Source organism: Siphateles boraxobius, unplaced genomic scaffold (genome assembly GCF_051911475.1).
Source record: "Siphateles boraxobius isolate OS27281-9 unplaced genomic scaffold, OSU_SipBor_1 25, whole genome shotgun sequence".
Taxonomy (NCBI): Eukaryota; Metazoa; Chordata; class Actinopteri; order Cypriniformes; family Leuciscidae; genus Siphateles; species Siphateles boraxobius.
In genome coordinates, this window is record NW_027508866.1 from 32,813,624 (window position 1) to 32,833,834 (window position 20,211).

General features: G+C 38.9%; 3 protein-coding genes across 8 annotated transcripts in view; 2 read left to right on the forward strand and 1 right to left on the reverse strand.

Moving 5' to 3' along the window:
• grk3 (G protein-coupled receptor kinase 3) overlaps positions 1-16,269 on the forward strand; it is a 76,001-nt gene extending 59,732 nt beyond the window's left edge. Inside the window, exons 15-21 of one of the 2 annotated variants that reach the window (XM_077243598.1) lie at positions 2,412-2,512; positions 3,048-3,114; positions 4,455-4,550; positions 4,884-5,046; positions 6,617-6,753; positions 10,990-11,103; positions 12,547-16,269. In XM_077243598.1, the coding sequence (XP_077099713.1) occupies positions 2,412-2,512; positions 3,048-3,114; positions 4,455-4,550; positions 4,884-5,046; positions 6,617-6,753; positions 10,990-11,103; positions 12,547-12,708 (840 nt within the window). In that variant the 3' untranslated portion in view covers positions 12,709-16,269. Of the gene's footprint in view, positions 1-2,411; positions 2,513-3,047; positions 3,115-4,454; positions 4,551-4,883; positions 5,047-6,616; positions 6,754-6,853; positions 6,917-10,989; positions 11,104-12,546 lie in introns of those variants that run through there. The other variant, XM_077243599.1, reaches the window with a different exon arrangement.
• septin5b (septin 5b) overlaps positions 1-20,211 on the reverse strand; it is a 297,634-nt gene that overhangs the window by 126,983 nt on the left and 150,440 nt on the right. The window lies entirely within an intron of this gene.
• myo18b (myosin XVIIIB) overlaps positions 17,689-20,211 on the forward strand; it is a 55,119-nt gene continuing 52,596 nt past the window's right edge. For 3 of the 5 annotated variants that reach the window (XM_077243559.1, XM_077243560.1, XM_077243561.1), the window contains exon 1: positions 17,754-17,890. The gene's annotated coding sequence lies outside the window, so the exon portion shown is untranslated. Of the gene's footprint in view, positions 17,891-20,211 lie in introns of all 5 variants that reach the window. The other 2 variants (XM_077243562.1, XM_077243563.1) reach the window with 1 other exon arrangement.

The following is a 20,211-nucleotide window of genomic DNA, read 5'->3' on the forward strand; positions in this document are numbered from 1 at the left end:
GGAGAAGGACCGATTCCAGACCTTGGGGGACCTGCGGAAGCAGTGGACTGAGTCTGGAGTAGAAACATCCAGAGCCACCGTGCACAGGCGTGTGCAGGAAATGGGCTACAGGTGCCGCATTCTCCAGGTCAAGCCACTTTTGAACCAGAAACAGCGGGAGAAGCGCCTGACCTGGGCTACAGAGAAGCAGCACTGGACTGTTGCTCAGTTTTGCATGTCATTCGGAAATCAAGGTCCCAGAGTCTGGAGGAAGACTGGGGAGAAGGAAATGCCAAAATGCCTGAAGTCCAGTGTCAAGTACCCAAAGTCAGTGATGGTCTGGGGTGCCATGTCAGCCGCTGGTGTTAGTGCACTGTGTTTTATCAAGGGCAGGGCCAATGCAGCTAGCTATCAGGAGATTTTGGAGCACTTCATGCTTCCATCTGCTGAAAAGCTTTATGGAGATGAAGATTTCATTTTTCAGCACGACCTGGCACCTGCTCACAGTGCCAAAACCACTGGTAAATGACCATGGTATTACTGTGCTCAATTGGCCTGCCAACTCTCCTGACCTGAACCCCATAGAGAATCTGTGGGATATTGTGAAGAGAAAGTTGAGAGACGCAAGACCCAACACTCTGGATGAGCTTAAGGCCGCTATCGAAGCATCCTGGGCCTCCATAACACCTCAGCAGTGCCACAGGCTGATTGCCTCCATGCCACGCCGCATTGAAGCAGTCATTTCTGCAAAAGGATTCCCGACCAAGTATTGACTATTGTGTGCATAACTGAACATAATTATTTGAAGGTTGACTCTTTTTTTTTTGCATTAAAACACTTCTTTTATTGGTCGGATGAAATATGCTAATTTTTTGAGACAGGAATTTTGGGTTTTCATGAGCTGTATGCCAAAATCATCAGTATTAAAACAATAAAACACCTGAAATATTTCAGTTGGTGTGCAATGAATTAAAATATATGAAAGTTTAATTTTTATCATTACAATATGGAAAATAATGAACTTTATCACAATATGCTAATTTTTTGAGAAGGACCTGTATATAGGCAATTAAAGGCTCATTATTTTGATTTATGGCTTAATATAAATGTGATTAGACAACCAACAATCGCTTAAATTAACGACTACTAGTCGACTAGAAAAATCTTTAGTCGAGGGCAACCCTAATACTTTGACGTTTTGTAATATAAATCGTGCGAGTAATGTTCACACTAAGAATTACAAATAGAAAAAGTGTACTTTAAATACCGCACTTAAAGAGGGTAAACAGTTTTCCTCTGACAGGCAAGATCATCATATTTTATTTGGAAACTGGGACACAAAGATTTTGATCCAAGACTGTTTTTTAATGTTCTTGTTTTTTTAGAATGTCCAGCAGTAAATCTTGTTTTTGTTTTTCCTGATGAAATAAAATAAATTCCAGTGGACTCCTGACAATCCTGACACAATAGTTTAGCTACTCAGGGTTTGTTTTCGGATGCTAACCTCCCAGGGAAAATTATCTCCAGATTTCATTAGGCAAGGATTTAGAAGGTAACTTGTAAAATAAGCAGTTTTATACTCTCAACAGATTTAGTTACGATTGGACCTGGAAAACTTAATCATGACGCAGAAGTTTAAAGTTGCCAACCAAAGACTACTGTTCAAAAGTTGGGATGCATTTGTTTGATCAAAAATCCTCTAAAACGGTAATAATGTGAGACGTTATTACAATTTAAAATAACTTTTTTCTATTTTAATATACATTGAAAATTAACATTTATCCTGTGATGGTAAAGCTGAATTTTCAGCATCATTACTCCAGCCTTCAGTGTCACATGATCCTTCAGAAACATTCTAATATTTGCTGCTCAAGAAATATTTCATATAAATGTCCTTTTATGTGGATTTGTTTGATGAATAAAAACTTTGTAACACTAGTTTATTTAGCAACTACATAGAAACATGCTAAAACCACAAAACAAAAAAAACAACCTATAACAGATCTAGTTCAGCGTTACTGTGATGGTACCTGACAGCCTGATTTGCGTTTGTTCGTCTGCATTTACTATGACTTTAGTGAATGTTGACCTTGATTTGAATGTGCAGTTGGCACACTGCCTGTTATGTAAGCGAATTGTTTTTTGGTTGTACTCAACATTCATTTGTATGATTATGAGGATATTTAAATACTGTTAAGCACTGGGTACTGTTAATGCTCTGTTGGTCTAGATGGCAAGTAGAAAGGATGCTGTTCCTGCATATTTGCATTTTACTAATGAATGTTCTGTGTAACTAATAAGGAAAGCTAATAAAACAAAAGCAAACACTCACTCACTTGAATCGTCAAACACCAGGCAACACTGCGTAAAGTCATGTTTAATTTGACATCAGTCTAACTCATGAGCTACTTCCTGTTCCTCTGTTTCCTCAGAATGTGGAGTTGCCTGACTCCTTCTCACCTGAGCTCAAGTCCCTTTTGGAAGGACTCTTACAGCGAGATGTTGCCAAAAGATTGGGGTGTCTGGGGCAGGGGTAAGTCAAACACTCCATCTTCAAGATTAGACATCTGAAATACTGCCGTCACGTTTGATGTTTTTTATTTATTTAATTGTATTTTGTTTGTAGTGGACTACTCAAATAAAAATACAAAAATAGTTTGATGCCTCTGGATGGAGCGACTGTCTGAAAGCATTTAAATTAGGCAGAAGAGCATGCTGGGAATTATTTGCAGCTCGTTCTGAATTGCTGACACCTGCTGGTCAGAAGTGGTGATGGTTTATAAAGTACATGCTACTTTACCTGTAAAGCAATATATAGTGTATAGCAAAGCCTTTTTTTTCTTTCTTTTTTTCACAAAATATCTTGTATCGTCGCAAAATGTAAATTATATAATCGCACTTCTCTAATCTGCTAAATACAACTATAAGGCATGAAAATATAAGGATATTATACACATTAACATTGTGAACCTCTGTAAAGCTGCTTTGAAACCGTGTCTATTTGTAAAAGCGCTATACAAATAAATTGCCTTTACTTGTCTGAATGTGATCTCTTTTACACACTGCAGGGCGTCAGAGGTAAAGGAGCATGTGTTCTTCAAGGGAATCGATTGGCAGCAGGTCTATCTCCAGAAGGTGAGACCTTTGACCTTCTGTTTTCGGGATCAACCCTAAGACACCTTGTTGAATAACGTATAGTCTGTTAGAATATGGTTTTGTGTAACTGCAATGTTTAACTGATCTAATTTAGAGTCCAGATAGTTGACTAGCCATCAAACAATCGATTAGTAAGGCTAAGATTTTTTTCTTTTTAGTGCTGCTGCTTTAAAAGGAAAGAATTTAGACAAGCATCACCGCGGAGAGTGTGTATTAGAGTGCTTACACAGTGTATGTTTGCATGCTAAAGTCCTCTACGGGATGTTGTGACTCTAATTTCATCCCCTTTATAGCAACATCAATGCACAAAGTGAAGCCTTCAACAATACATTTTTATAAGACATCTACTGTCAGACCTCAAGTCACTTCCTGTGAGCAGTGTTCCCATTAGTGTGCACAATCTGTAGATTTCTGGACTATAATATATATGTTTTTAAATAAAAGGTTATAGTTGGTTTCTGAGCCAATAGAGTGCAACAGTCAGGTTCCAGAAGTAAAAACTCAATTCATTTTCTCCATTGGTAAATTAATTTTCACCTAAAACTTATAAACCTTTACGAGATTGTCAATCGATGGTATACACTTTTATTGTAGCCATCCATTCACATTATTTTTTACTGAATTGGTGGTGAAAAGCTACATTACCCATGATGCTATACAGAAAATTCCACCAATCGTAGAGTTGAGGTGAGCAAATCGTGCCAAAAGAGCTTGCGGGGAACGCCCACTCCCATGTAGCACAACAAATGACATAATAGAGTCTTGCTATGCTATCAAAATACTTCAAATTTTGTGTATATGTTTATCATGCAATAAACTTGCAAACATATTGTTTCTATAGATATAATCAACGACTTAAATGAATATTTTTATATTTCCCCATCGTTTTTAATTGGATCCTTTTTAATCGTTATTCACAATGCTTCATGAAATTGTAGTTCTTTCACTCACTCAAGCCATTAAGTACACGTTTGTACCTTTTGTCTTTTTGCCTAATTCTCAAATATTTTTGCTTTAAAAAAAAAGTTTGTTGTGATTCAACTCATAGCTGGTTGGCTTGCTTTATGACTTATAATGCTTTAAAAAAGGCTTATATGAATGTAAAAAGTACTTCTGGAATCAACGCAGCAGAAAAAGAGGTTGGGCACTAATGCGCTTTATATGTTTTATGACTGTTTCTTAACACTCCTGATTGGTTCCTGATGTAAATGAGCATTTATTCTGCAAGATGAACTAGTCGCTTGTTTTACACATTTCTGCCATAATTTTTCAAATGGTTTGTGTAATATGAAATCTCTGTATCTGCTGTTTGGTTGCAGTACCCCCCACCCCTCATTCCCCCCAGAGGAGAGGTCAACGCTGCAGACGCCTTTGACATCGGCTCCTTCGACGAGGAGGACACCAAGGGAATCAAGGTAAAACCAGTCACCGTGGGACCAAACTTTTCACTTATTCCACTTGGTACTCAAGGCTGATGTCTTTGCTTCAGCTCAGTGGACTACTTTTTTTCAAGTGTACCCAAGATTGTGTCTAGCACTGAGAGAGCTGTATAAAATCTAAGAGCACTTGAGCTTGGGTTTCATGCTTTAAAATCTGCAGGAATTTTCCATTATGCTATAAGCTTTTTTAAATTTCTCCCTTGTAGCCAGAGTTTGACTTCCAGCTAAAAGCTTGGTCCACATTGCAACTTACTCTCGCTAAGACTGCCTGAATTGAATGTCATTGTCATCTTTGTGTGTCTCTCTCAGCTGCTTGACAGTGATCAGGAGCTCTATAAGAACTTTCCTCTGGTGATCTCTGAGCGCTGGCAGCAGGAGGTGGCCGAGACTGTGTATGACGCTGTCAACAGCGACACAGATAAGAACGAGGCGCGCAAGCGGGCCAAAAACAAGCAGCAGGGCCATGAAGAAGGTGAGCCTGCACTTTAGGATTTGTTTTATTGTGACATTCATTTCTGTGCATTATCCCCCAAATTCTCATTTCCTTAATGTAAGATAGCTTATTATTAAAATGTTATTTTATATTATATTTATACACGATCATTCCATATTTGGGGTCGGTAAGATTTTTTATGTTTTTGTAAGAAATTCCTCAAGCTCACCAAGGCTAAATTTATTTGAACAAATACAGTAAAACAGTAATTTTGTGAAATATTACAAGTAACTGTTTTCTATTTAAATATATTTTAAAATGTAAATTATTCCTGTGACCACAGCTGAATTTTCAGCATCATTACTCCAGTCTTCAGTGTCACATGATCCTTCAGAAATCATTCTAATATGATGATTTGATGCTGAAGTAACAGTTCTTATTATTGTCAGTGTTGAAAACAGTTGTGATGGTTAATATTTTTGTGGAAACCATGATGCATTTTTTTTCTTTCATAATTCTTTGATGAAAAGAACAGCGTTTATTTGAAATAGAAATATTTTATAACATTTATAAATGTCTTTTGTCAGTTTTGATTAATTTAATGCTGAAAAGTAGTATTAATTTCTTTCAAAAAAAATTTAAAAAAATTTATATTTATAATTTTATAAAATAGAATAAAAAAGTATTCAAATAAAATAAAAAATCATTTATATACACTTTCATATTTGATATTTCCGTGACTAGCGTTTGTGTCATGGCAATGTACACAGAACAGCTGCTTGCAAAATGCTGTTTGTAAAATCCTGTTTGCTCTTATTCAGCAAACTCTCATTTTCTAACTTCTGAGAACTATAGCGGATTGTTTGGTAGTGTTTTCATGAAAGTTTAATGAACAGCCACTCTAGGCGTCACATTGTCTGCAGCACTCGGTCATTTACCCAGGTTTTAAGGGGGTCCAAAATATTGTTTTTTAGTGAAAACTCCAGTGTGCATTAAATCATAAGCCGTATACGGAATTGACAAGCAGTAATTTCACACAGCGGTGCCAGGAGAAGAAAACGGCCTCTGCTACGGTAGTGCTACATTCTCCAGCATGAATTAAAAGCCCAGGTGACGTTAGCTAATCATCTTTCACTGGTCCAGTGTCAGTTCCACCAGCGACCTCGAGGACAAGCTTGAACCCTACTTACTTGTTAGCAGTGCTGGTGCCACGTGCTTCCCTCAAGGGAAAGACACAGCACCCATCACATGACCGTCTGTGTGATGGTCAGAAATAGATCTGAAAGAGCCCATGTCATTTAGCAAACACTGAATTAATCGCGTGCGTCACGACCTAAGATACAAGCACAGGAGTTGTGAGCAGGAATTCAAATGGGTTAAACCTCAGTGAGAGTTAAAATGAATAGTTGACCCAAAAATATAATTCTGTCATTAATTCACTTTCATTTCTTTCTAAATGTGGCTTTCTTCTCTAGAACACAACATTTTCATGAATATGAATGTGAAAATACCAATATTAAGTAAATACAGCTATCTGTTACAAGATGACGTTGAGTGTCCAGCAATTGAGCATTATGTAATTGCGAGTGTCTGTGCTGTGTGTGTGCAGACTACGCGCTGGGGAAGGACTGTATTATGCACGGCTACATGCTGAAGCTAGGAAACCCCTTCCTGACACAGTGGCAGCGGCGGTATTTTTACCTATTTCCCAACCGCGTTGAGTGGAGAGGCGAAGGAGAGTCTCGGGTAAGTGTTTTTGTGTGTTTTATTTGTGTTTGAATCTGTATAAAGGGTAAATCGACCATTTTTTGAGAATGAACATTGCCTGTGTGTCCCTGCGCTGTAGGAACATTGGACTAAAACTTTTAAAAAACGTAAATTCAAGGTGAGTCTGGTGCATGTTAGCTGATTCCCCCTCTCCTCTCATTTTTCATCATCTGTTTTAGACCAGGAATTATCATGATCTTGTTAAATATTCTGAAAAGGAGGGGAGGAGGAATCACATCACTTTAAAGATTAGCTTATGCCCTGCGTAGTGCTCCATCCTGCTGCGAAATTCCCATAGTGACGCAGGTTCACCTGCTGCCTGGTTGGTTAAGTGAAGCCATGAAACATTGAGACGCCCACCTCTCCATTTAATATCCTCCGCTTCTTTCCACCGCTAAACCAATTCCTCAGTCTTTCCCATCCGGAGGAAGCGATTGCGTTTGCGCGCAGGTCTGTGTAATGCAGAAGTAGGTCACTGTAGATTCCCTGGGGCCAGAGAGTTTCTGCCCTGATCTGTAACTAAGATAAAGAAGTGTAGATTTCACCAGTTTCCTGCATTTTTAACTCCCTGAGCTCCCGAATCTTCAATCTGAAGGGTAAATGCACTTCCTGTGGAATATGCTGGAGATGAGATGGATGGAGATGGACAAAGAACGTATTTTTTAAAAATTGTCTAAAAAAAAAATCCCCCCTCAAATTAAAAAATCCCCCCCATAAGAATGACCTAAAGGGGGATTTCCCCCCTATTTTCCAAAACGAAATTCAGGCCCTGGAACAAATCAAAACAAAAGACAAACTGCTCTCTGCTTATGTAATCCTTCTGAAATGTACATTTCTCTCTGGCACGTTCAAAGATCGCCAGTCCGCATCCTCAACTTTGCAGCCCACAATGACTGAAAACACTTGTTATTCATAAACAATTAAAATGTCTCCTTGCTATATTTGATTTATTCATGTCTGTGCTTTTGCCAGTTCATTGTGACAGCTTTTAGGTGATTTATTGGCAGCGCCACCCTTACATGAATCGCACGCCGCATTTTTTTTTATATTAATTTATCGGCCATTATAAATGCCAAGACCGATAGTTATGAAAATTACTTATATCGGCCGATAATATCGGCTCGCCGATATATCGGTCGGGCTCTAATTACAAATTTATTTAATATTTTAAAAAAGCTTTAATTTTTAAGCAAAAATAATGATACTAATTTACTGTTACCATAATATAAAACGTTGGTCATTCTGCCTATCCTTAGTATTAATTTTTTTTCTTTTTCCATTACTTCACTGCATTCCTTGTTTTATGCTGTGATTATAGTGGTGTTAGAAAATCATTTTCTATTCTGACAGCTGGAACGGTGAGCAAAAGGCTTTTTAGGGGAAAAAAGATTTAGGTTTTCATATAGAAGCATATTTTAAAACAGGGTCTATAGAAACCAGACTGAATGCACTTGTCATTCTGAGGAAAAATGTTTGTACAGAAGTGAGATGTCTTCCATTATCCTTCAGTCTGATGGGAATGAGGTATCCGAGATCAGACGGTTACATGAGATGCTACGTCTGCAGCCTGTTGTACCAACACTGACTCAGAGTACAAGAACAGCTTGTCACCCTCGTAGCCTGAGACAACCTCTAGAAGTTCTACCTAAGTGCAAGTGACACTGATAGATAGCATGTACCTGAAGAGTAGGGCTGCAACAACGAATCGATTAAATCGATTAAAATCGATTATTAAAATAGTTGGCAACGAATTTCATTATCGATTCGTTGTCGCGCGACTATCAATAAGTCGCGGAGATGTTTGAGTATAAAAAAATGTGTTCAGCGCGGAGCAGAGCTATGAGGCGCCGGACTGGACGCTGCGCGCGAGAGAGACCGGGTGTGTCAGCGCGCGAGCAACAGTGTGCGAAAGATACCGAGTGTGTCTGCGCGCGAGAGATACCGAGTGTGTCAGCGCGCGAGCGACAGTGTGCAAAAGATACCGAGTGTGTTTGCGCGCGAGAGAGACCGAGTGTGTCAGCGCGCGAGCAACAGTGTGCAAAAGATACCGAGTGTGTTTGCGCGCGAGAGAGACCGAGTGTGTCAGCGCGCGAGCAACAGTGTGCAAAAGATACCGAGTGTGTCTGCGCGCGAGAGAGACCGAGTGTGTCCGAGCATTGGTAAATTGGTACATAGGAATGTAATTATTAAGAGGCATGGAAGTTCGATAAATGGACAACAATAAATAAAACCAATTAAATTTTTACCACTGAATTAGCAGACTGTGATTTCAATCAGATAGACAGAAGATGAAAACACTTTCTTGTCTGTCCCAAGTACCACTACAAGAGGAATATTTTTTACACAATTTGCAGCACTGAATTTTTCATTCTAAATGACTCCGAGAAACTTCACTATATGCTCCGAATGGATGAGCTGCAAAATAGGCCTTACACACCATATGAGGTAGTCAATCCATTGTATATATTTTATATACATTGTATTTATAATTAATATTAGGATAGACTAGAGATATTATCTTCTGTTGTAATTATTATTGTTGCTATTATTATTACCTATTATCCGACTGCACGAGACTTGTCTTTTGTGTGCATGTGCTTGTCAAATAATGTCAAACATTTTGTTAGATTACAACATATTTGACAAAAAACATACCAACACACAAGTTTGTGAGTGTGTGCGTCTGTGAGTGTGAGTTTGTGAGTGTGTGCGTCTGTGAGTGTGAGAGTTTGTGAGTGTGTGCATCTGTGAGTGTGAGAGTCTGTGAGTGTGAGAGTTTGAGTGTGTGCGTCTGTGAGTGTGAGTTTGTGAGTGTGTGCATCTGTGAGTGTTAAGAGTTTGTGAGTGTGTGTGTCTGTGAGTGTGAGAGTCTGTGAGTGTGAGAGTTTGTGAATGTGTGCGTCTGTGAGTGTGAGAGTTTGTGATTGTGTGCGTCTGTGAGTGTGAGACTTTGTGAGTGTGTGCGTCTGTGAGTGTAGTGTAGAGAGCAAGTTCTGACGTTCAAAGAAATCATTTTAAAATCAAATTATTTATTGTTCTAACAGCTCAGGTCCCTTTTTACAAAAATATACATCTTTTTGTTCACTATTTTAAAAAAGCCTATATATTTGGCAGATGTAAAGCATAAATGTGTATGTTTTTTGTGTTAGTCCATTTTTTATTATTATTATTACTTTAACAGCTCAGGGATGTTCAAGGAGTGACCTGTTTGTGCACTTTCGCACTGTGAATTTGCACTGTCAGTTCTGTTTTTGAATAAAGGGTTGGAAATTAATGCTTTTTTTCCTTCTGTTTTTTTAATCTGATTAATCGATTAATCGAAAAAATAATCGACAGATTAATCGATTATTAAAATAATCGTTAGTTGCAGCCCTACTGAAGAGTAGAATAAAATCCCACCCATGCAGAGCTAGTGGGTAGCATGGATAGTCTGTGAGAAGACTCTTATACCCCTTTTCCACCAAAGCAATTTGAGAGCCGGTTCGGAGCCGGTGCCTACTCGCGAACCAGTTCTTTGTGTTTCGACAGCCAAAGAACCGGTTCTCGGCCAGGAAAACTGGTTCCAAAGCGGCACCAACTCTTTGCTGGACTAGAACCAGAGAACCGTTCTTTTACCACGTAATGCTTACGTCGGGGGCTGGGGGCGGGTTTAGATGTGTTCTAAACATCTTTTCTGACCGCAAAGCCAGGAGAAACATTTGCAGAAACACGATGTAGTCCGCCATTGTAATTGTTATGCTTGAAGTTGGCGCAAGCGTTTCTAGCTTTTTTTATTTGTATTTTTTTTATTGAAAACATTATGTAAGCAAAGAAGAAAACAGTCACAAAATAGAACAAATAAACGGAGAGAAAAAAAAGACACAAGACAGGGGTACATAACTAATCAGAAAAGATTACATATCAAAGGAAAAGATTAAAAGACGTATATATTTCTATTGTTTTTAAAGCCTTCTTGGTACACGAGTTAGAGATAATCCCAAAGTAATGTTGTACTTGCAAGCGTTTCTAGCTAAGACGTATAGCGACGTACACAGTGACGTAACCACGTCGTTCGCTGGGCGCTCGAGTCTGTGGAAAAACAAACCGGTTCTGAGAAGGTTCGCAAGTTCAACCAACTCCGAACCAACTTTGAACCAGCACCATTTCCGAACCAGTTCTTTTTTGGTGGAAAAAGGGTATTAGAGAGATGCACTAATTAGTCTTTCCTCCCTCTAGCAAAACCTGCTGACCATGGAGCAGATCGTGACTGTGGAGGAGACGCAGATCAAGGACAAAAAGTGCATCCTGCTGAGGATAAAAGGAGGAAAACAGTTTGTCCTGCAGTGCGAGGTAGGACACCTTCATGCTGTTCTCACTGTCTCATTGTGGGGGTTTTCTCTTCTTCTTCTTTTCTTGTTTTATCTTGCTTCACTTTTATTGCTACCTATGCATTTGTACCAAACTATAGTAAGTTGTCTTATTAATATAAATCAATAGTATTAAATAATAAAATAAATCATACATTTTGTATTTAAATGTCACTTTTGAGATGAAATAATGTAATTTATAATAATAATAATATACAATTATTAATACATTTTACCTAGTGTAATATGTGACTTATATTACGGCCTTGTTTTTCTTAAAAAAGGCGAGAACTGGTTTCAGTCCCAAAAATAGGACTATAAAAGTAAAGCACTGACTCTGTGGGCTTCTTATATATGATATTAAATTAAAATATTTAATTGGCTGTTGGACTGGATTACCCCACCCCAATAAAAAGCTATTGCAGCATGATAAATTAATATTAAACCAAAACAACAGACATTTTCCCATGATTTCTTTCAGTAAAAACAATTATATTGTCTGATATACTGTTAACATAATATTAAGCCTTGGTCATAATGCCCAACCTTGGTTTCTTTTTTCTCCGTTTGCTCTTATATCGTCCTCTGTGGGCTTCTTATATGTGAAAATATTAAATTATCCAGAAAAAAAGCACAGTCTCTGTTGGCTTCCGTATGTACTGCTATGAACTTCTGTTCTAGGAAACGTTCCTTATCTCTTGAAGTTTTTGAGTCTGCTTTCTGCCGAGAATATTTTTTCCCATCAGCGCAGGAGCAACATCGAAAGTGCATGTCCACACATTTGCAGACCTTGCCGAAATTAAACCACATAAGAGGCTGATTTAAAATGCTTTTTTCAGGCCGCTCGTGCAATACAAATAGCTTTCACGTTAAATGGATGAGCCTTCAGCTTTACTGATTCCAATCCAGTTTGACATTTGCATGCCAACGACACTCTAGGCACACAACATTACAAAGCACACCAAAATATTGGTGCATTTTTTTATTAGAACAATTTTTCTATCAATACTTAAATTTACATTTATTCATATAGCAGATGCTTTTATCCAAAGTGACTTACAAATAAGGGATACAAGCAATTCATTTTGAGGCAATAAACACAAGAAGTGCTAGTAATACGTTTGAGACATCGTAGAGAATGGTATGAGTTAGGAAAACAGAAAAAACACATTTAGGCACCAATACTTTTTCAAATAATTTTATTTAAAATTAACGTCTCCCTTGACTGGCTTTTCGAATGCTGTCTGATTTTGCCTTATCTACAAAAGATGCATTTGTCCAAACTCGTATTTTAAATATCCTTTGCATCCAGTGTTCCTAAAAATGCTGTCTAGGTAGCTTGCTAGGGTTTTATCCATTACTGTTCTTGCTTTGTTCAAATAATAAATCAGATTAGCAATTTATAATGTTCTTCCTCTTCTCACAGAGTGACCCAGAGTTCGTACAGTGGAAGAAAGAACTCACTGAAGCATTCACCGAGGCCCAGAAGCTGCTGCGTCGTGCCCCCAAAGTGATCGGCAAGGGGCGAACTAACGTGGTGGAACTGTCCAAACCTCCGCTCACTCACCGCAACAGCAACGGCCTGTGAGCCGCCCACCTCCCGCCACCCTTGTCCAGTGCTCCTCTCCATCCTTTTCATCAACACACACATGCACACGCTCTCACACTCTCTCCCAGCAAAACGCTTGTCCAGCACCATCAGGCTTCCCAACCGGCACAGTGAGCCGCCACATGGTCCATCTTGGAAGGTTCTGCTGGACTGCTGTTCTTCAACTGTCCGTCAAACAAATGCACACACACATACATACACACACACACATGCACACAGTTCCTTGGGGTTGGCGTCACTCCAGGATAATGCTCAAGAACAATCAGTGATATCAATGCTGCATCTGGGACCTTGTTTTGACCATTGGTGCAGGCTGGGATACTGTGGCTCTGTTGTGAGCACGCCACTCTTGTTTCCTCTGTGAACCCCACATTCTCCATGCACACGCTGGCATGCTCGTATACAGGCAAAGATAAAGGCCTCTGCTGTAAGGGTCCCAAAAACCCAACCAATGTTCACTTGGAGATTATTTCCCAAGTGGCAGTGTGCTAGAGCCGGACAGTATCAGTACTTCTGCTGTGGGAGCCAGTGGATCCTTTTTGCCAAGGGAAACTAGAGCCATTCGGTCTGAGAGAGCTAATCAGATGGAAACAATCTCAATAGACGATGGCTTTAACAATATTACTCCCATTGTCTTTTCATGTCCTTTGTGGAAACGCCAAGGCCACCTCACTGACTGTGCAGTTCTTGAAGCGTATGCTTTGCACCACTTCACTTTCTGTCAACATTGTGGGTGGACGGCATGCATGCAGTTTCATACTAAATGGACTCTGATTTGTGGACTGTTGTGGCACCCAACCCCTGATCTGTACTTGTAAAGTACAAAAGTCTTCTACACTTCCGTAATACTCGCTGTCGGATTGAACAAGTAATAACAGCATGAGTTGCGAGTGTTGTGCACATCGAAGTTGTGCTCTTAGAGGACAACATACAGTGTAAAAATTAGGGAGCTTTTTTTTTCTTTTTCTTTTTTGGTGCTCGGCCCTTGTAAACACCAAATTCAGTTGGGTTACTGTGTGCCCGTTCACATGCATTAAATGCGTGTACTTGTGTGTGTACACGATGCAAAATGTAGGTGTTGTTGCTTTAAAGGATATGCCCATGTTGTCACCTGGAAGAATTGTTTTCTTTCACCTTGAATGTATTTTTTGTTTCTCTTTTCGTCTTTTTGTTTTTTCCAATGGTGGATTGATTTACGCTGCTTGACACAATGGGAAGGGATGTGGTGGGATGTTTACGAGGACACGCCCCCTTCTTTAACCCAACCCCTCCCCCTTGAACTCGCAGAAGTGCAAAAAGTGCCAATGAAATAAATGTTGACTAGAGACACCTGAGAATTCCTCGAGTCCAGGCCGCGTCACCTCGATCTCCCTGTGAACGGCTCCGAGAACAGTGTTGGAACCTGAGCGCACAGGAATAAACTGAACTGCAGACCTCCAGTCGCTTGAACAGCTTCGGCGTACATAGACGCCAGTGGACGGTTGACGATGCATGTATTCTCAGTTAGAGGGACCACTTAGGAAGAAAAGTGAGCAGCATACCTGGAGTCTTTTATCTGACTGTATATACAAATCCTTTCTCTGTGCATCTACAGTATAATCTTCTTGACAATGTTTGCATATATGGCGAATCTCTGTCTCTGCCTGTCTGTGTTTGTCCCAATGTCTCAGCTTGGGGGCGGGCGGGGTGGGCGGGTTCACATCTGTCAATCTGCGACGTGCGCAAACCTCAGGCTGAGAGAACTGCGTTTGCGCTTCTTTTAGGACCATCGGTGTAAAAGAGCAGAGAGTTGGATGACTTATCTCATAATGAGGTGCGATGAGGTCTTCTGTCTGTCTTTGTTTAGTTATGCCGGCTCTTCTGAGGGGGAGACGTGCAAAGCGGCATCACCATAATCAATTTACGGGCAGACACACTGTTATTCAGAACGAAGGTAGTACGCTCGCACTCACAGGTGTTCGGAAAGGTGGGCTGCTTGGATCGTGGAAGGAGAGACAACTTAAAACCATTTGTTGTGAGGCTTGATTTGAATATAGTTTGAATTTTTATATTGTTTTGAATGTGACGCAAATGCAGATTTCTATAGATGACATATTTTTTTGAGCATGTTATGTGCATTTATTTTTGGTCTAATTTTCGTTTTTTTGTTTGAATGGAAAAACAAGCACAGCTTAACAGGCATGAGATGATTTTAAAGAAGTGTTTTCTTCATGTATATTCAGGTTCTTTTTTTCCATGCAGTAATTTTCTTTTTCTATGACTCCTGTCTGTGCATTTCGAGTGATTTGCATGCGACCCTCTGCAAAAATTGTTGGGTTTTGGGGAGTCGACCAGTTTTTGTAGCCTTTAAGTGTCTGGGAGGTGCCATCCTGAGGATGTTTCAGTGCCCTTCAAGGGTTATATTTTCAAACCAAAATGGCTTGTTTTGAAATATTATCTCTGCACTTTTCCATCACGCTTCACGAGCTGATGAAAAAATAAATGTGCCAAACGACTGTAGGTAAATGTCCTTGAACCAATGAAAAGCTCATGCGACGCTCGCTGTTTATTTTCGAAACTAAAATTGGTACGTTTTAACAGGCAAGTGTCGACGAGTTTGAGAAAGGGTACAAAAATGTGACCAAATTCAGGTGACGTGGAACAAGTGTGCCGCGGGGCGAACGATCCTTACGTCATTGACGATACGCCTCAAAGCTACTGACCGGCGGCGGCCGGTACCGTGTTTTGAAACTGCTAGCCCGTTTCTCAAGAAGGGTGGCACCTCCGCCAGTCCTAAATATCCATGTTTTATTCAGGGGTTTTATATTTTATTTTAACGGTAGCTTTTCATTCACTTCGTCAGTGTTTGCTTCATTCAAGTGCTTGTGTGTCTGTTCTGTAGTGGAGAATTTGTCTGTGGGCGAACGCAGGTTTTGAAATGGAAGAGGGCGATAAATAGGAATTTAAAAAAAAGAAAACAAACATCTAAGTATATATATATGTATATGAAATGAAAACAAATGAGCTTAGGTTTATTTAAAAGATTTTAGGACGTAGACACAAAAATTGACTCGGGAAGGGATCGGGTTTGATGTGAGTTCAACTATTTGTGGTGAAGAATCAGCTCAGATCTTGCACATAAAAGTTTAGATATTGTACCTACAAGTTACAGATTATAATTTTTGTTTGTTTAATACAGGACTCTCTTGCTCTCTTTCATATTTATTGTCTGGTCGGGGAGCTAGTCCCTCTGTGCGTGGGTTTACCTAGGGCACGGAGCTGTCGAGTATCCGGGTTTACAGTCAACCGAAACTCTTTTTCATGTGCCACAAACAAACGCAAATACTACTGTCTGGGGTTATTACCATTTAAGGTTATGATGATGATGATGATGATGATGATGATTATAATAATTATTGATAATATTATTCAATGAATGATAATTGTTATTAAAAAAAAATCTTATGTTTTTTGTTTTGTTTTGTTTTCAGAACAGCTAGGAACATGTGTGTTGGACTGCTTATAAAAACAGTTCAGAAATAAAAGCCCCTTTTTCGTGTTGCCGTGTCTGTTGTCTCCATTGTTTCGGGATTTATTCTGTTTATATAAGAACAAGGGCGCTGGTTCTTAAGCAGTCGATTTAATCTAACTCTTCAGTGCAAGATTTATAAACTGAAACCTCAATTAGGCAACTTTCAGGACATATCAAAGCCTTTCGGAGTAACTGTGGCCAGATCTCAGTGTGATTGATCTGTGCATTAGTGTTCTTGAGTTAACTCCTCTCTTGGATGTCCTGTTAGCTATAATCAAAGCTCAAATCAATCTAAGTGTTCCTGAGGTTTACTATCCTCCCCATATTGTAATATCTGTCCTCGTTTGCCTCTCTTCTTGTGCCTAGATGTGAAAAGGCTAAATAGTGTTTTTAACTGCACTGATTGCAGCGGCCTCAAAAGTATTTGGACACGAGTCATAATGTCTGTATGTCATTAGATAAGAAAATAAAAATGCTGCTAGACTTGAGTCAGTTCCCCTCTTGAAAGTGTTTTCCTTAAATTGTTTCTTTAAAATGCTTTTTGTCCTCATGCAATTGCATTCACACTGACCCTTTTATTTGTTTATTTTTTACATGCATTTGTAATCTGTCTTTTGCATGTATGCATTTGGCTGATGTTTTTATCCAGAGTGACTTGCATTGCATTCAAGATATACACATTTTATCAGTTCATGCTTTCCCCGGAAATCAAACCCACGACCTTGGCATCGTTCGCGCAGTGCTGTTACTGTTTGACCTCAGTGTAAACAACTTGATGTCCTCATCAGTTTTATTTTTTCCATCAATATGGCTTCAGATAAAGCAAGACCTTTCCGTGTGAAATTGATTTAGCTGTTTAAAATGAAGTTTGGTAAAGATTAAATATGTAATCTTGAGATCAAGAAGGATTTTTGAGATATTCCTCCATGACAGCTTCATTCGACCCTTTTTAAAAAATCCTAATATCCATTTGCCTCGGGCTGTTCCTCCCTGTGATGATACGGATCTGTTCTCTCTCTGACACCCTCCTCCCTCCCCCCTGCGTCTCACAGCTGAGTCTGTCCATCAAATCACACCGCCAGACATTAGTAGGCCTGCGGACTGTTGACTTGTTCTTTTCCTAGCTGTTGCCAAGACTGTGTTTTCACAGGTTTATATTTTAACAAATATCCAGGTGCACTTTTTATCCTAAAACCTCTAAAGGAAATGGGGTTATTCTGGACATCTGACCCTAGCAAAGTCCCTTCTAAACTGTTCCGAAGTATTGGCGCCAAATGAATCGACCATGTTTTGAAATCATCTGTATCATGTGATTTCAATGTCGATATCATTTCCAGCTTCTCCCCGTTTACAGCACTCTTCCTGTGTCAAAGGGTTTTCCAAACAGGGTAGTATGTCCCACCTCCTCTTGCTGCGGGATATTTATAGCCAAGTCTTGTGTTAACTCAGCTGCCATGCTTATCCGTGTGTGTGTGTGTGTGTGTGAGAGTGAATGTCCATGCCACTCTATTTCAGATTGTAGCTTCACCCTCTCAGTGACAGTGAGACTGTGTGCCTTGCTTTTGGCCTCTTCATTTTTTTTTACCGAAGTTTCACACATACAATACTTTCATTGGATGTATTTTTTTCCAGAGAGGAAGCCATCACAAGGTATGCCTGTCGTTTTTTCTAATTGACACCCAAATGTATCTGTTTCTTTTGTAGATACTGTGATTTATTTATAGATCCCAGACTCACAGATATCCAGGTCCTGTATGGCTGGTCTAGCCGGCTGGTGTTCTCCTAATGAAATTAGGTGTTACGTCTAGGCCCAGAAGTTATTCATTCTGGTTGAGAAATTAAAGGCCTTCTGTTTGGATCGACGGGATACTCTGCGACTAAACGCGGAGCTGACTCAAGCTGAAATCTGAGCTCTGTCTCCCAGGATCATTTTCAGCCTCTGACTAATTTGTTTTGTTGTTTGCAGTGTAATGTCGAAGTGGATGACAAGATGTCGAGGTTTGGCAGTGTTTGATATATTTGCATGCAATGTCATGATCCTGTGACCTAAGCTTCACATGAATCAGTGTTTTTTGTGCATTTGCACTGATGAATTGATTTGCAGGAAACAAGTGAGCAACCATTTGTCTTCTAGAAGAAGCAGTTCTTTAAAAAAAAGGTACATGGGTCTTTTATACAATGTGTATATAATAGCAAGTTCATGTGGTATATTCATATGGTATCCAAAAGTCATGGTATTTCTGTGGTACCAAGGTCAGAAATTTATGAAATGCCCTGGAATTCAATATTTATATATATATATAAAAAAAATATATATATATATATATATATATATATATATATATATACACACACACACAGTAGTCAACATTTGAAGATCAAAACCTTTCATCAAAGTTACATGAATTAAGAACAATACCCGTTCTTGTCTGAGGACAACATTTCTGATCCACTTTAAATGTTGACTAATATATACAGTATATATACATATATATATATATATATGTCTGTGTGTGTTTTACTATTTTAGACCTAATTGTCTATTTCATGTAAAAAACTAAAAAACAACAACATGAGTTTCAGTTATATAGATTGAGAATTGGTCAATCAATGGATTAAAATTAGGCATAAAAGGTTGGCAGTATTTTCAAAATGGTTAGAAAAAATATACATGAAACTTCTGACACCATGGTACATGTCCAAAAAATAATAATACCATGGTGCCTTTTACGATGTATAGAAATTACATGGCAAGCATTTCATTTTTTTTATTTATTCCTTTTTTAAACGAAACTGCACACAAGTCTATCAGCTTTGATTTTTGTTTTTCTATTATAATTTATTAGATATTTTGTGTATGTGAACACAGTATTTTGTTTGATTTAACAAGTAATATCGATTTTGGTCATCATATAATTTAAAGATAAAATTAATTTAAGTATCCGCTATTTATATTGGTAAATCCCTTGGAGCTGTTTGGTTTGCCAAAAGTGGTAATAGTGATTTTTCAGAAATGTAAATGCTTAAACAAGACCTTACATGAACAAAGTGAAACATTTTTAAAATGAAAAACTGCTGGCTGAACGTTGACTGTAATGAACCACAGATCTGTGCTGTTTCCAGTCAATTCCTGCCATTTGGCCTTCATTAGAGCCGGCTTCTGGGTTTTTCATCATTAGTTTGTGTTGTTGGAGTTGGAGGTCTGTATTTATCATGGAGCGAATGCTTCACTGAAGACTGTAGAAGAACATAATCTCTTTCATTTATTATGTTATTGCCTGAACAAGCTCAGTTGGATTTATCAACCACAGCCTAATTCTAGATTTTTGCATTTTCTGGATATTTGCCTGTGCATAACACACTGCCTTGATTCCAGGCTGTTTTGTGTCGTTGCCAGGGTGTTGCTATGCAGTTGCTAGGGTGTTTTTGGTGGTTTCTAGGGCATTGCAAGAACATTACCCGTACCCCGAATCAATATATTTAGTTTCCTAAATATGACTCAGTTCTCTCCTTAACCCTTAATGCTTTCATTCACTCCTGCTTTATAACGTTCTGCCTGAACTGTTGGTGAAAGAGCACATAGTGAGAACTTTTGTTTCATTTGAGCTGAAGTGATGTACAGTAATAAACAAACCTCTCACACCAGCAGGGCAGCAAATGATGTTTTCAATTGCTAGTTAATTTGTTTCACCAGTTTCCCTAAATTCAGATTTTTAAGACACCATGTATATTCAGCGGGAATCTCATCTCACATAATGAATATGCAAATTATGTATTTATACTACAGGGCATTTGAATGCTTGAATCTGATTGGTTTGTGAAAGTTCTAAGGTGTGCAGTTATTTTCAGGGAAACGCATGGCTAAAGTAGTTCCAGCCAGGTCTTGGCCGCATTACAGTTTCCATATCACTTCGCCAAATGATTTCAGTTATTTCAAAGGTCCTTACTGCCTACAACAGCAAAAGAACCAA